Consider the following 15,831-nt stretch of genomic DNA (forward strand, 5'->3'; position numbering starts at 1 on the left):
CAAAATCAACATAGCCTTCATGATATTTATGTTCATGGTGGATTATATCCTACTCATGCTTGCATCCAATGTTTATTAATTTTAATGCATGTACATGGCTGTTGTCGCTCTCTAGTTGGTCGCTTCCCAGTCTTTTGCTAGCCTTCACCTGTGCTAAGCAGGAATACTGCTTGTGCATCCAATCCCTTAAACCCCAAGTTATTCCAGATGAGTCCACTATACCTTCCTATATGCGGTATCTACCTGCCGTTCCAAGTAAATTTGTATGTGCCAAACTCTAAACCTTCAAATAAATATTCTGTTTTGTATGCTTGAATAGCTCATGTATCAACCAAGGTTGTCCTTATCTTCCGTGTTAGGCGGGTTATTCTCAAGAGGAGTGGACTCCGCTCCTCACTCACGAGAAAATGGCTGGTCACCGGGATTGCCCAGTCTCATGCTTTATGCAAACTAAATCAAAATTAATTGCAAACAAAACTCCCCCTGGGACCTGATGTATGTTGGAGACACTCGTTGTTTCGAGCAAGTCATGGATTGATGCTTGTTGGTGGAGGGGGAGTATAAACTTTACCATTCTGTTTGGGAACCGCCTATAATTTGTTTAGCATGGAAGATATCGCCATCTCTTAGTTGTTACGTTGACAATGAAAGTATACCGCTCAAAATGCAATTTACCTCTATTTCAAAACCGAGCTCTGGCACCTCTACAAATCCCTGCTTCCCTCTGTGAAGGGCCTATCCATTTACTTTTATGTTGAGTCATCACCCTCTTATTAAAGAGCACTAGCTGGAGAGCATAGCTGTCATTTGCATTCATCACTATTAATCTATGTTGGGTATGACTATGATTGGATCTCTTTTACCATGAATTACAATGTCTAGTCAGTCCTTGATCTTTGAAGGTGCTCTGCATTTATGTTTTGCAGTCTCAGAAAGGGCTAGCGAGATACCATCTTGTTATACCATATTATGGTTGTTTTGAGAAAGTGTTGTCATCCGAGATTTATTATTATGGCTTGCTAGTTGATTATGCTACTGATATGAGTAATTATGAGACCTGAGAATTATTGCAAATGTGGTTAGTTATGATATATGCTGAAAACTTGAATGCTGGCTTGACATAATTACAACAACAAGAGCAAACAGAGTTTGTAAAAGTTTTTCTTTCTTTCTTTCTTTCAGTTTGTCAACTGAATTGCTTGAGGACAAGCAAGGGTTTAAGCTTGGGGGAGTTGATACGTCTTCGTCGTATCTACTTTTCCAAACACTTTTGCCCTTGTTTTGGACTCTAACTTGTATGATTTGAATGGAACTAACCTGGACTGACACTGTTTTCAGCAGAATTACCTTGGTGTTGTTTTATGTGTAGAAAGCAAATATTCTCGGGAAGTCCTGAAACTCCACGGAATACTTTAGAAAAAATAATAAAAAATCCTCGCCAAAGATGAAGAACAGGGGGCCCACACCCTGTCCACGAGGGTGGGGGGGGCGCCCCCCCCTTCCTCGGCGCGCCCCCTACCTCGTGGGCCCCCTCGAAACCCTCCGACGCCAATTCCAACTCTATATATTCGCTTCCGGAGAGAAAAAAAATTAGAGAGAAGAAATCATCGCGTTTTACGATACGGAGCCGCCGCCAAGCCCTAAAACCTCTCGGGAGGGCTGATCTAGAGTTCGTTCGGGGCTCCGGAGAGGGGGATTCGTCGCCGTCGTCATCATCAACCATCCTCCATCATCAATTTCATGATGCTCACCGCCGTGCGTGAGTAATTCCATCATAGGCTTGCTGGACGGTGATGGGCTGGATGAGATTTATCATGTAATCGAGTTAGTTTTGTTAGGGTTTGATCCCTAGTATCCACTATGTTCTAAGATTGATGTTGCTATGACTTTGCTATGCTTAATGCTTGTCACTAGGGCCCGAGTGCCATGATTTCAGATCTGAACCTATTGTGTTTTCATGAATATATGTGAGTTCTTGATCCTATCTTGCAAGTCTATAGTCACCTACTATGTGTTATGATCCGGCAACCCCGAAGTGACAATAATCGGGACCACTCCCGGTGATGACCATAGTTTGAGGAGTTCATGTATTCACTATGTGCTAATGCTTTGTTCCGGTTCTCTATTAAAAGGAGGCCTTAATATCCCTTAGTTTCCAATAGGACCCCGCTGCCACGGGAGGGTAGGACAAAAGATGACATGCAAGTTCTTTTCCATAAGCACGTATGACTATATACGGAATACATGCCTACATTATATTGATGAATTGGAGCTAGTTCTGTGTCACCCTATGTTATGGCTGTTACATGATGAACCGCATCTGGCATAATTATCCATCACTGATTCGGTGCCTACGAATTTTCCATATACTAGTTTACGCTTATTTACTTTCCCGCTGCTACTGTTACAATCACTACAAAATACCAAAAACATTACTTTTGCTGTCTTTACTTTTGTTGCCGTTACCACCACTATCATATTACTGTGCTACTAAACACTTTGCTACAGATACTAAGTTTCCAGGTGTGGTTGAATTGACAACTCAGCTGCTAATACTTGAGAATATTCTTTGGCTCCCCTTGTGTCGAATCAATAAATTTGGGTTAAATACTCTACCCTCGAAAACTGTTGCGACCCCCTATACTTGTGGGTTATCACTAGAGTTTGCACACTTTGTTAGCACCTTTTGGATCGACAAAACCTTCTCGTTGCATCATATACAACTCTTCTTTAAGATATCCATTAAGGAATGCAATTTTAACATTCATTTGCCAAATTTCATAATCATAAAATGCGGCAATTGCTAACATGATTCGAATAGACTTAAGCATCGCTACGGGTGAGAAGATCTCATCATAGTCAACTCCTTGAACTTGTCGAAAACCTTTTGCAACAAGTCGAGCTTTGTAGACGGTAATGTACAGTAACATTACCGTCAGCGTCAGTCTTCTTGAAGATCCATTTATTCTCTATTTCTTATCGATCATCAGGCAAGTCAACCAAAGTCCATACTTTGTTCTCATACATGGATCCCATCTCAGATTTCATGACCTCAAGCCATTTTGCAGAATCTGGGCTCATCATTGCTTTCTCATAGTTCGTAGGTTCGTCATGGTCAAATAAGATGACCTCCAGAACAGGATTACCGTACCACGGTGTAGATCTTACTCTGGTTGACCTACGAGGTTCGGTAGTAACTTGATCAAAAGTTTCATGATCATCATCATTAGCTTCCTCACTGATTGGTGTAGGAATCACTGGAACTGATTTCTGTGATGACCTACTTTCCAATTCGGGAGAAGCTACAATTATCTCATCAAGTTCTACTTTCCTCCCGCTCACTTCTTTCGAGAGAAACTCCTTCTCTAGAAAGGATCAATTCTTAGCAACACATATCTTGCCTTCGGATCTATGATAGAAGGTGTACCCAACAGTCTCCTTTGGGTATCCTATGAAGACACATTTCTTCGATTTGGATTCGAGCTTATCAGGTTGAAGCTTTTTCACATAAACATCGCAGCCTCAAATTTTAAGAAACGACAATTTGGGTTTCTTGCCAAACCACAACTCATATGGTGTCGTCTCAACGGATTTAGATGGTGCCCTATTTAACGTGAATGCAACCGTCTCTAAAGCATAACCCCAAAACGATAGCGGTAAATCAGTAAGAGACATCATAGATCGCACCATATCTAATAAAGTGCGGTTACGACGTTCGAACACACCATTATGATGTGGTGTTCCAGGTGGCGTGAGTTGCGAAACTATTCCGCATTGTTTCTAATGAAGACCAAACTCATAACTCAAATATTCACCTCCACGATCAGATCGTAGAAACTTAATTTTCTTGTTACGATGATTTTCCACTTCACTCTGAAATTCTTTGAACTTTTCAAATGTTTCAGAATTATGTTTCATCAAGTAGATATAGCCATATCTACTCAAATTATCTGTGAAGGTCAGAAAATAACGATACCCGCCGCGAGCCTCAACACTCATCAGACCGCATACATCGGTATGTATTATTTCCAATAAGTCTATTGCTCACTCCATTGTTCCGGAGAACGGAGTCTTAGTCATCTTGCCCATGAGACATGGTTCGCAAGCATTAAGTGATTCATAATCAAGTGATTCCAAAAGTCCATCAGCATGGAGTTTCTTCATGCGCTTTACACCAATATGACCTAAACGGCAGTGCCACGAATAAGTTGCACTATCATTATTAAACATGTATCTTTTGGCTTCAATACTATGAATATGTGTATCACTACTATCGAGATTCAACAAAAATAGACCACTCATCAACGGTGCATGACCATAAAAGATATTACTCATATAAATAGAACAACCATTTTTCTCTTATTTAAATGAATAACCGTCTCACATCAAAAAAGATCCAGATATAATGTTCATGCTTAACGCTGGCACCAAATAATAATTATTTAGGTCTGAAACTAATCCCGAAGGTAGATGTAGAGGTAGCGTGCCAATGACGATCACATCGACTTTGGAACCATTTCCCACGCGCATTGTCACCTCGTCCTTAGCCAATCTTCGTTTAATCCGTAGCCCCTGTTTCGAGTTGCAAATATGAGCAACAGAACCAGTATCAAATACCCAGGCGCTACTACGAGCATTAGTAAGGTACACCGTACACATCAATAACATGTATATCAAATATACCTTTCACTTTGCCATCCTTCTTATCCGCCAAATACTTGGGGCAGTTCCGCTTCCAGTGACCAGTCCCTTTGCAGTAGAAACACTCAGTCTCAGGCTTAGGTCTAGACTTGGACTTCTTCACTTGAGCAGCAACTTGCTTGCCGTTTTTCTTGAAGTTCCCCTTCTTCCCTTTGCCCTTCTTCTTGAAACTAGTGGTTTGTTAACCATCAACACTTGATGCTCCTTCTTTATTTCTACCTCTACAACCTTTAGCATTGCGAAGAGCTCAAGAATTGTCTTATCCATCCCTTGCATATTATAGTTCATCATGAAGCTTTTGTAGCTTGGTGGCAGTGATTGAAAAACTCTGTCAATGACACTATCATCAGGAAGATTAACTCCCAGTTGAGTCAAGTGGTTGTGGTACCCAGACATTCTAAGTATATGTCCACTGACAGAACTATTCTCCTCCATCTTGCAGCTGTAGAACTTATTGGAGACTTCATATCTCTGAATTCGGGCATTTGCTTGAAATATTAACTTCAACTCCTGAAACATCTCATATGCTCCATGACGTTCAAAACGTCATTGAAGTCCCGGTTCTAAACCGTAAAGCATGGCACACTGAACTATCGAGTAGTCATCAACTTTGCTCTGCCAGACGTTCATAACATCTGGAGTAGCTCCTGCAGCGGGTTTTGCACCTACCGATGCTTCCAGGATGTAATTCTTCTGTGCAGCAATGAGGATAATCCTTACGGACCCAGTGCGTGTAATTGCTACCATCATCTTTCAACTTATTTTTTTTGAACTTCTTATCTTTCAACTTAGCTTTCTCTAGGAATGCATTAAAATTCAAAGTACAAAGGAACGATAGCACGGGCCATTGATCTACAACAACATAGACATGCAAAATACTATCAGGTACTAAGTTCATGATAAATTAAATTTTAATTAATCATACTCCCTCCATTCCACAATGTAGTGCTTCCTCTATCCCCGTGCTTCAACTTTGACCGTAAATTTAACTATCAAGACCGATTGCGGCGGGATCAAAAGTTATATTAGTGAATTCATATTCAAAAGAAGTTTTCAGTTATATAATTTTTTCTCCCGCCGTAGTCGGTCTCGTTAGTTAAATTTATGGTCAAAGTTGAACCTCGAAAAGCGCGGGCGCACTATATTTTGGAATGGAGGGAGTATTACTTAAGAACTCCCACTTAGATAGACATCCCTCTAGTCATCTAAATGATCATGTGATCCATATCAACTAAACGATGTCCGGTCATCACGTGAGATGGAGTAGTTTTCAATGGTGAACATCACTATGTTGATCATATCTACTAGATGATTCACGTTCGACCTTTTGGTCTCAATGTTCCGAGACCATATCTGCATATGCTAGGCTCGTCAAGTTTAACTCGAGTATTCTGCATGTACAAAATTGGCTTGCACCCGCTGTATGTGAATGTAGAGGTTATCACACCCAATCATCACGTGGTGTCTCGGCACGACGAACTGTAGCAACGATGCATACTCAGGGAGAATACTTATACCTTGAAATTTAGTAAGAAATCATCTTATAATGCTACCGTTGTACAAAGCAAAATAAGATGCATAAAAGATAAACATCACATGCAATCAAAATAAGTGATATGATATGGCCATCATCATCTTGTGCCTTTGATCTCCATCTCCAAAGCACCGTCATGATCACCATCATCACCGGCTTGACACCTTGATCTACATCGTAGCATCGTTGTCGTCTCGCCAACTATTACTTCTACGACTATCGCTACCGCTTAGTGATAAAGTAAAGCAATTACATGACGATTGCATTTCATACAATAAAGCGACAACCATATGGCTCCTGCCAGTTGCTGGTAACTGTTACAAAACATGATCATCTCATACAACAATTTATATATCATTACGTCTTGACCATATCACATCACAACATGCCCTGCAAAAACAAGTTAGACTTCCTCTACTTTGTTGTTGCAAATTTTACGTGGCTGCTACGGGCTTCTAGCAAGAACCATTCTTACCTACGCATCAAAACCACAACAATTTTCACCAAGTGTGCTGTTTTAACCCTCAACAAGGACCGGGCATAGTCAAACTCGACTCAACTAAAGCTGAAGAAACAAACACGCGCTAGCCACCTGTGTGCGAAGCACGTTGGTAGAACCAGTCTCATGAACACGGTCATGTAATGTCAGTCCGAGCTGCTTCATCCAATAATACCGCCGAATCAAAGTAAGACGTTGCTGGTAAGCAGTATGACTATTATCGCCCACAACTCTTTGTGTTCTACTCGTGCATATAACATCTATGCATAAACTTGGCTCAGATGCCACTGTTGAGGAACGTAGTATTTCAAAAAAATTCCTACGATCACACAACGATTTTTACCTACGTATCAAAACCACAACGATTTTTTGTCAAGTGTGTTGTTTTAACCTTCAGCAAGGACCGGATGTAGTCAAACTCGATTCAACTAAAATTGGAAAAACAGACACCCACCAGCCATCTGTGTGCGAAGCACGTCGGTAGAATCAGTCTCATGAACGCGGTTATATAATGTCGGTCTGAGCCGATTCATCCAACAATACTGCCGAATCAAAGACGTTATTGGTAAGCAGTATGACTATTATCGCCCACAAATCTTTGTGTTCTACTCGTGCATATAGCATCTACGCATAGACCTGGCTCGGATGCCACTGTTGGGGAACGCAGTATTTCAAAAAAGTTCCTACGATCACGCAAGATCTATCTAAGGGATGCATAGCAACGAGAGTGGAGAGTGTGTCCACGTACCCTCGTAGACCGAAAGCGAAAGTGTTAACGCGGCTGATGTAGTCGAACATTTTCGCGATCCAACCAATCCAAGCACCGAACGTACGACACCTCCACGTTCAGCACATGTTCAGCTCGATGACGTCCCTCGAACTCTTGATCCAGTTGAGGCCGAGGAAGAGTTCCTTCAGCACGACGGCGTGGCGACGGTAATGATGAAATTACCGGCGCAGGGCTTCGCCTAAGCACTACGATGATATGACCGAGGTGTGTAACTGTGGAAGGGGACACCACATACGACTAAGAAAAGACTTGGTATGTCTTTGGGGTGCCCTCCTCCCACGTATATAAAAGGAGGAGGAGAGGTGGCCGGCCCAAGGGGGGCGCGCCATGGGGGGAGTCCTACTTGGACTCCCGGCGCACCGGCGCATGTCTACCATCTCCCTGCCCTCCGTCCCCATGCGCGCAACGGCGACCCGAGGAGCTTGAGCCACAATGATGGTCCATGGAGCTGTTGCCGGCGTCCTTAGCAGGAGAAGCGTGGGTTGTAGAAATGGCCGACTCCATCATGTTCGTGCGTCACCGGCGAGAAGAAGCAGCAGCAGATGATTGGCATGAAGAAGACCCTTGTGTTCCACCGAGGACGTGCCCCGAAAAAGGAGCGTACTGGTTGGATCATGCACGAGTACCGCATCACCGAGCCAGAGTTTAAGTCTGGCGAGCAGGTATGGGTTTCTTATCTGACTGTTCAGGAATATGATTCTGAATAATCTTAAGCCTAACCATGTGTTGTTATCTGCCATTCTTTCAGCTTGTAATGGACCAGAATACTTGCTCAAAGGGAAGGAAGTTCATGAACATATTCTTCGTGTCTACAGAGAAATTATGTCTGTTAGCACTTGTCTGGTATTCCAAATGTCGAGAGGTACAAACAGCTAGAAGAATTTTGATGCAACTCCATGCAAAGATCAGGTCATGTTGTCTTCAATGGTATCTGGATACTCTACAAATGGTTGCACTGACGAGGCAATCTCACTATTTCAGCTTATGATGGCAGCTGGTTTTCAGATAGTTGGGTATGCACCTAAGGCAGGAATACTGTCTGATCTATTGGTAAGTACTAACTCCGTAAAGAAATATAAGAGTGTTTATAGATTACTAAAGTAGTGATCTAAACGCTCTTATATTTGTTTACAGAGGGAGTAGTTCACATGTGAAGTTGTACTCCAAAAATGGCAACCTGCATGATTCTCGTAAAGTTTTTGATGAAATAAATTCCCCAGATTTAGTTACTTGGACACTTGGACAGTTATAATTGATGGATATGCTCAGCATGGAAGTGGTCAGGATTCTTTGAGATGTTTGATTTGATGATTAGGCGTGGAGTGAAACCAGATAATGTTGTACTAGTGAGTTTTTTAACTGCTTGCAGCCGTAATGGTTTAGTTGAAGAAAGCTTTAACTACTTTAAATCTATGAGAAACGTGTATGGTCTTGAGCCTGCGTTACATCACTATTGTTGCATGGTTGATTTACTTGGTCGATCTGCGAGCTTATAGAGGTATGGAGCACACTGCTTTCTGCTTGCAGAGCTCATGATGATGCTGTACTTGGATGATTTGCAGAAAATAAGATACGTGAAGATAATTATGACCCAGGCTCTTTTTCAACTCTGTCGAACAGTCTAGCAAACTCTGGAGACTGGGAGGTAGTAGCGAGAGTCAGAAAATCGTTAAAGAGCGGCAAGAAAGACTGAAAGAGCGTGGATTGAGTATGGTGTAAGAAGTGAAATGGTCAAAGTGTTTTATAAATAAAACAGTTGCATCACAATACATTGACTAAGATGAAATAATGGCATCATCTCGGGGATTTTTGAAAAGAGGGCCAGTTGGTTACATGTAAGCAATGTGCAACGGATATCATTGGTATATTAGATAAACTGTTGCGCCTTTACACTGTTCACCAGATTTGCATTAGTAATTGTTCTAAACATGTTAGGCCTTGTTCGGTTAATCCCCACCACAAGGGGATTGGAGAGGATTGGAGGGGTTTGATGTGGATTTTGACTTGCTGGGGATTTAATCCCTGCCAATCTGCTGCAAACCCCTTGAAACCCTGTGGAACCGAACAAGGCCTTAGGCATCTGATTAGTGACATTTGTTCCTGATCATGGAGAAGACTTGATGCCTATCTAAATTTGCACTGATAATACAACCGAGTCAGGCTCTTTGCTGAACTTAATTAGTCATTCACTTTATGATATTTGACATGTAGGGCACACTTCTAATTCTCAGGAAAAGTATATGTAATGCAGTGTTGCTAGATTCGGTTCACAGTTCGGTTCTACTCCCTCTGTCCCAGAATATAAAAACGTTTTTGACACTATGCTAGTGTTAAAAATGTTCTTATATTTTGGGACGGAGGAAGTAAGTTCTTACATATAGCAGGCTCATTGATGAACATCTTCAGAAACCTACCGCCTTTGTTTATTAAGGCAAACTTCCATCTCGTAGAGAAAAGAAAATCCTCAGCAATACAAGTATGCACATACGCCTCAAGAGGCATGCCACGGTCGTGCCCATCCACTAGTATCTACAATACGATGCTACTCCCTCCGTCCCATAACATAATAGTGTTTTTGACATTACTATAGTGTCAAAAATGCTCTTATATTATGGGACAGAGGAAGTACACGACAATGAACAGCAACTGCTACAGTGTTATATCATAGTATGGAACCGAGATCCAAGTTAGATAGGGCATAGCAAACCAGCCTGTGGTTGGATGGTTAGGTGGACAGTGATATCCCAGCCCACCAGGTGCTCGCATTTATCCTGGATTTATTTCAGGATTTCCGGCGATGCATGTCCAATGGGAGGAGACGTTCCCGTCGACTACGAGGTGCCTACAGTGGCTTCGTAAAATCTCAAGATGATATGCCGGCTCAGTCTCTCGAAGGTGCTCATAAGGATAGGGTGTGCGTCTGTATTGTGTTAAAAAAAAGGTTAGATAGGGCGTGTCTGGTAGGTTGTATGAAGCTCAATAACTCTAGTGGGATAAGTCTGAGTTGTTTGGTTGCCTGGCTTGCAGAAAGAACAGGCTCACACGAAACTTAAATCACCCCTCAGCCAGACCCGACAAGAAAGCTCTGTTCGGCGGTTTTTTCAGATGCAGGCTCAGGCTAGTGCAATTTGCACTATGAAGGAGGATGCAATATGGGGTAAATGCAAAGGACTAAACGACATGCAAAATGTGCCCCGGAGCCCGCGTACCCATACCCTTAAACAAGCTCTACTCGGTAGGCTCCCGATAAACGCGAAAAGAATGCAACCAAACATGTCAATACTGTAGCATTCCCTACGCACTGTCCTGTATCCTTCATCGGGTGAAGCGTTTCAAGATTTATCTGGACCATCATTTAGACCAATTATATATAGCATGTGGTGTACTCCCTCCATTTCTTTTTTGCTTTGCATATAAAATTTGGCCAAAGTCAAACTAAACAAAGTTTGATCAAATTTATATAAAAAATATCAACACCTACAGTACTAAATTTATATGGTATGAAAGTTAATTTCATGATGCATCTAATGATATTGATTTTATATTGTGAATATTGATATTTTTTCCTATAAAGTTAGTCAAATTTTATATGCAAACTAAAAAGAAACAGAGGAAGTACTAAAGTGCCATCGAAGGAAAATGCCAAATGGAGGCCAGCTCCATGGAGGCCGAATTTGAAAACTTCAAAATTCAACCTTTTCAGTTCTAAAAACTTTAAAAAATACACATATACCAAGAGATATGGTGTACCCGTGTGTAATTTTTCGGGTCAAACTGCGTTAAAATGAGGGCTATACCAAAAAAAAAGCCAAATTTGTGGCTTTCTAGCATATATATTGGTCATCCTCAAAGTCCATGATTTTGGTTTTTGCATGCAACTCGCAATTCAAGGTATTTCATCCTCAAATTTTACAGACAGATTACATCCTTGTATACATGTGTATTTGTTTTCAGAATTTTTTGAAACTGAAAGTTTGGTTTTGAATTTTTCAAATAAAGGCCTCCATGGATCTTGGTCTCCGATATGCCCTATTGGCAATCGAATTCATATTCGAAAGGAGTTTCCAATAGTATGATTTTTCTGGCATACATCTCATGTATTATCGATTTTATCATGGTCAACATAAATCTCAAATATACCATAAATACTATTTATGGATAGAGGGAGTACTTAAAATTAAGGGTATATAAATGTAATTATTGGTGCTAATGTACTCCTCCGTCCTCAAATAAGTGAACATTTAGCATTTGAAATTTGTCCACAAAAGAATGCTTCTATCTTCTCAATGCATTTTAAAGTAGAAAAACAATAATTCTCTCTCATCACACAGGAATCAAGCCCAATAACATTTAACACATGATCTCATTTTCTACATACGCTTAGCTCATTGAAGGTGGGAGGAAATTAAAGAGGAGAGAGATGGTAGCTTGCACCTTTCCAATGCATTTTCTACTCCATTCCATAATTCGTCTTAAAATTTCTATACTTATCTGAGGACGGAGGAAGTATATTTATGTATGGAGGGATTAGCAGCGTGAATTATTCGTCCTAATGTATATTTTCAATCTTATTGCTATCGCACTAGCTTAATCCTGAAGCACCCAGCAACATCTGTGGCCAAAAAAGGGAGAAACACAGCGAGAAAGTAACTGTAAAAAGTACTCCCTCCATAGAGAAATATAAGAGCGTTTAGATCGCTATTTCTTTACAGAGGGAGTACATAGTGGGAGATTAAATTATCTCCATAAGAGCATGCATTGTACTCCAACCAGAGTTAAACCGTGCAAGTCAGACACTTGTCAATTACATGGCATCTACAATGGCGTTGAAAGCTTAATGAAGACAGGAATGTGACTAGGCAAGGGGAAACTAATAAACTGCGGCAACAACATACCATTATTTGTCCAATGCTAAGATGTTGACAATATTCCAAAGTGTAGCACACGTCCAGTACCTCAGTCTCAGTTCTCAAATGGATTCTGTTGGACCCAACTTTCAGAAGTACCCAACGCCCTTCACTTCACCTATCTTGGGGCCATTCCCATCGTTACCAAGAAACAGAAACCGACCTGTTCGTAAGAAACAACTTTATCATATTCTACCAAAACCTAAACACGGTCACAAAGCTGAACATAATTCCAAATGCCATGTAACTTTAATTCGTACGTTGAAACTGAGCATAAATCGCAATGCTTAACATAATTCCAAATGCCATGCAACTTTTAATTCATATGTTGAAAACTGAGCATAAAAAAACCAGCACAGAAAATCAGCTTATCAATGTGACTACAAGGGGCATGTGGACATCATTAATGAGACAATTGGTATACTACATAAACTTTGTCACGAACCAAAATGAGTAAATTAAGGGACAACGCTGAAGCCGGCTATGGAACATTTATATGGTTAGTTGTTCTTTATCTGAAAGTATTAGATGGTGTTTTGATGATTTTAGAGTGGACTAGATCAAGAGTTGTTCTGAATAAAATAATTGTGTTGTCACATGGGTAAATAGTTAGAACCCTGCAGTAGTAACATACTCCCTCCATCCTGAACTGCGACAAGTAATTCGGGACGGAGAGAGTAGGTTAGAGCCTAACCCAATAATGTATGGAAAAAACACAAGCGGAGTCTAAGCTTTGGCGTGGAAAATCACAAACAACAGAGTTTTATCATGCTACAATTAGTAGTTCAAGAGACGAAATCAATACAGCTCTATTTAGCAATGATTTGATGTTTTAATTGACACAAAACAAATTACAATCAGCTACTTTTTTATGTTAAAATGCAGAAGAAAATGTGATCTAAAGTGAAAATGTAGAAGATGAAGATTCAAACTACTACATAATATGCAAGTGCTTATGCAGTTGGTATTTCAGTGCACAATCTAGACTCCTGAACACATTAAGTGTTTAGACAACAACACATTACATGTAGAGCACAGTTCGCAACAGCCTCATAAGTCCGTTTGAAACATTGGGAAGTATGGATCAAGGAGGAGATGCCCCATGAACTGAAGATGGCTGTTATATAGGTTTGTGGCAGAGCAGCTAGTAGTACTCTGCTTGTGCAGTTGTGAATCAGCCTGAAGTATACCAAACCCAGATAGTGGGAATGCAGAAAATATTTTGATTACAAGTGATTTCATTCATGGGGCTTCAAAAATGTATTTTCTAAGTTTTTTCTTCACTACAGCACTGTATGTGGTTACACTAACATATGATGAGATGGCAATCTTTTTGTTCAGAACAAAAGTGGGGGAAGGAATGAAGTCAGCAGCTAGCCGTTATCCTGAATAACTGAACAATGATTATTCAATATGCTACCCTTAAAGCAAAGTTTGTAACAAGAAACATTTAGAAAAATAACAAAATTACTAATGGTGGCATTTAGCCTATAATATTTAACAAGTTTCCCCGAGTAAAATTTAAAACTGAAGATTTTTCCTGTAACATAAAAACTTAAGGTTCTAAGACAAGGCTGAAAACAAATAATGGAGGTGTGGACCAAAAAAAAAAGGTGATTATGTGATATCTAATAAAGAAACATACCATTTCCTCGAACAGCTATTTCTCTTATACGTCTAACGAGCCCAGTTATAGGATCGGAGAACACCTTTGTCTCAATATTTCCTTCCAAATAGAGAACAGATCTGAAATGTTGCAACTGATCAACTTTAGAGGTATAATTGAAGTCAATTAATAAAAGGAAGAAGAAACACAAAGGGGGCAGCATAAAGCTCAAGCTACACTGACCATGTTGCCACTTGGCCAATATGCAAATTCAAATCTACAACCAACAGGACGCATATTCAGTTTCCAACTACAATTAAGATAACCAATCCACCGGAACTGAATAACAGTGCTCTCTAACTTCCACTAATTGGAACTTAGTAAAAGGTAAATGGTCCATACTCAATTATTCACCAAGAGAATCAAGTACTCAGATTTTGCAATCTAGGTGAATGAGTGGCTGGAAGGATGAACAAATGAATAGGCTTGAAAACGACATTAGAGGACTTAAGGATGCCTGTTTACATAATACTCCTCCATTCACAAATAGAAGATGTTTTTGATATTTCAATATGGACTACATACTACGGAATGCAATGAGTGAACAAACACACTAAAATGTGTCTATATACATCCAATTCATTCACAAAAAAGTTAAAACATCCTATATTTATGAATGGAGCGAGTATTTCGCAAAGCTGAATTAGCAAGGGGTTTGGGCGGTATGATCCGAGTTAGCAAAGCTGAGACTGACGCGCTCAAACATCTCGCTACCTCTAAACTGATGCAGGTCAAAATTGCATCCAACAAAAGGAATATCTAAACAACGCAAGTTCGAGGCAAGGCAAAGGCGCTGACCCGGTCTTGACATGCTTCAGCGCGAGGCTACCCAGCCTGTCTGGGTAGATGCATACGCGGTGCCACTGCACGGAGCTGCGTTCCGCGTACTGGTGCGGCTCCTCGTTGTCCAACGGGCGGCGGTTGTTGCGGATGCCGCCGGTGCCCAGCGAGAACAGCACGACGGTCTTCCCACTCCGCAGCCGTTTCTGCACAGGCTCTTGACCCACCTTTCCCACCATTATAGCCTTCGCGAATCCACCAAAACAAAAAGCGCACATCACATTTCGGCTCTCGCCAAACAAGCCCAAACGGAGAAGAGAACCAAGGGTTCCATAAAACCTTGTAGATGCCGTGGTCGAGGCCATTCTCGAGAGGGCGGGTGGTGATGGGAGGCCTCGGCTGGCTCCGGTACTGATTACCCTGATCGGCGGGTGGCTCAGGGTCGGGCTCGGCATCGGATCCCGCGGCCGAGTGTGAGGACGGGGGCGCGGTGGTGGACAAGGAGCGGAGAGGAGAAGCGACGAAGCGGCGGGAGAGGAGGAGGAAGCGGCGGCCGAGGAGGGAGGAGGAAGTGGCGGCCGCCATGGATGCGCGTCGACGAGAGGAAGAGGGGGAGAGATCGCCGCTAAACCCTGTGCAAAGCCCTAGTTTTCGTGGGTTGCGTCCGGGGCTTTTGGTGGGCCGCCGGCTAGGACGATGACTGATGATGATGATTCGAAAACAAAATTGTGACATGCTCTGTGCACGTGTATAGCATGCGCAAATGCAATATACCGCTCTCAGCAGCATATAGAGTTCGCGTCGCCTATGCGAGCCCACATGGGTCTGCCCAGTAAGCCCATTTTCTTTCCTTCTTAACGGTTAGGTCGACCTGCCGGCAATCTTATCGCTTCTCTTTTCCATCGAAATCACTAGTTAAGTGTACCATTCTCCAAAAAAAAAAAACTAGTTAAG

The 15,831-nt window shown here is 41.5% G+C and overlaps 1 protein-coding gene across 1 annotated transcript; it reads right to left on the bottom strand.

The window, feature by feature from the left end:
* Positions 1–12,264: 12,264 nt before the first annotated feature.
* On the bottom strand, positions 12,265–15,565 carry LOC125544234 (single-stranded DNA-binding protein, mitochondrial-like). Its single transcript, XM_048707849.1, has 4 exons — positions 15,217–15,565; positions 14,896–15,122; positions 14,077–14,177; positions 12,265–12,594 (listed from the first exon to the last, which is right to left on the bottom strand). Exons 1-4 carry the CDS (start codon positions 15,460–15,462, stop codon positions 12,521–12,523), a joined length of 648 nt encoding a protein of 215 aa, XP_048563806.1. The 5' UTR covers positions 15,463–15,565; the 3' UTR covers positions 12,265–12,520.
* Between the last annotated feature and the right edge of the window lie 266 nt (positions 15,566–15,831).

This window comes from Triticum urartu, chromosome 3 (assembly GCF_003073215.2).
Source record: "Triticum urartu cultivar G1812 chromosome 3, Tu2.1, whole genome shotgun sequence".
Taxonomy (NCBI): Eukaryota; Viridiplantae; Streptophyta; class Magnoliopsida; order Poales; family Poaceae; genus Triticum; species Triticum urartu.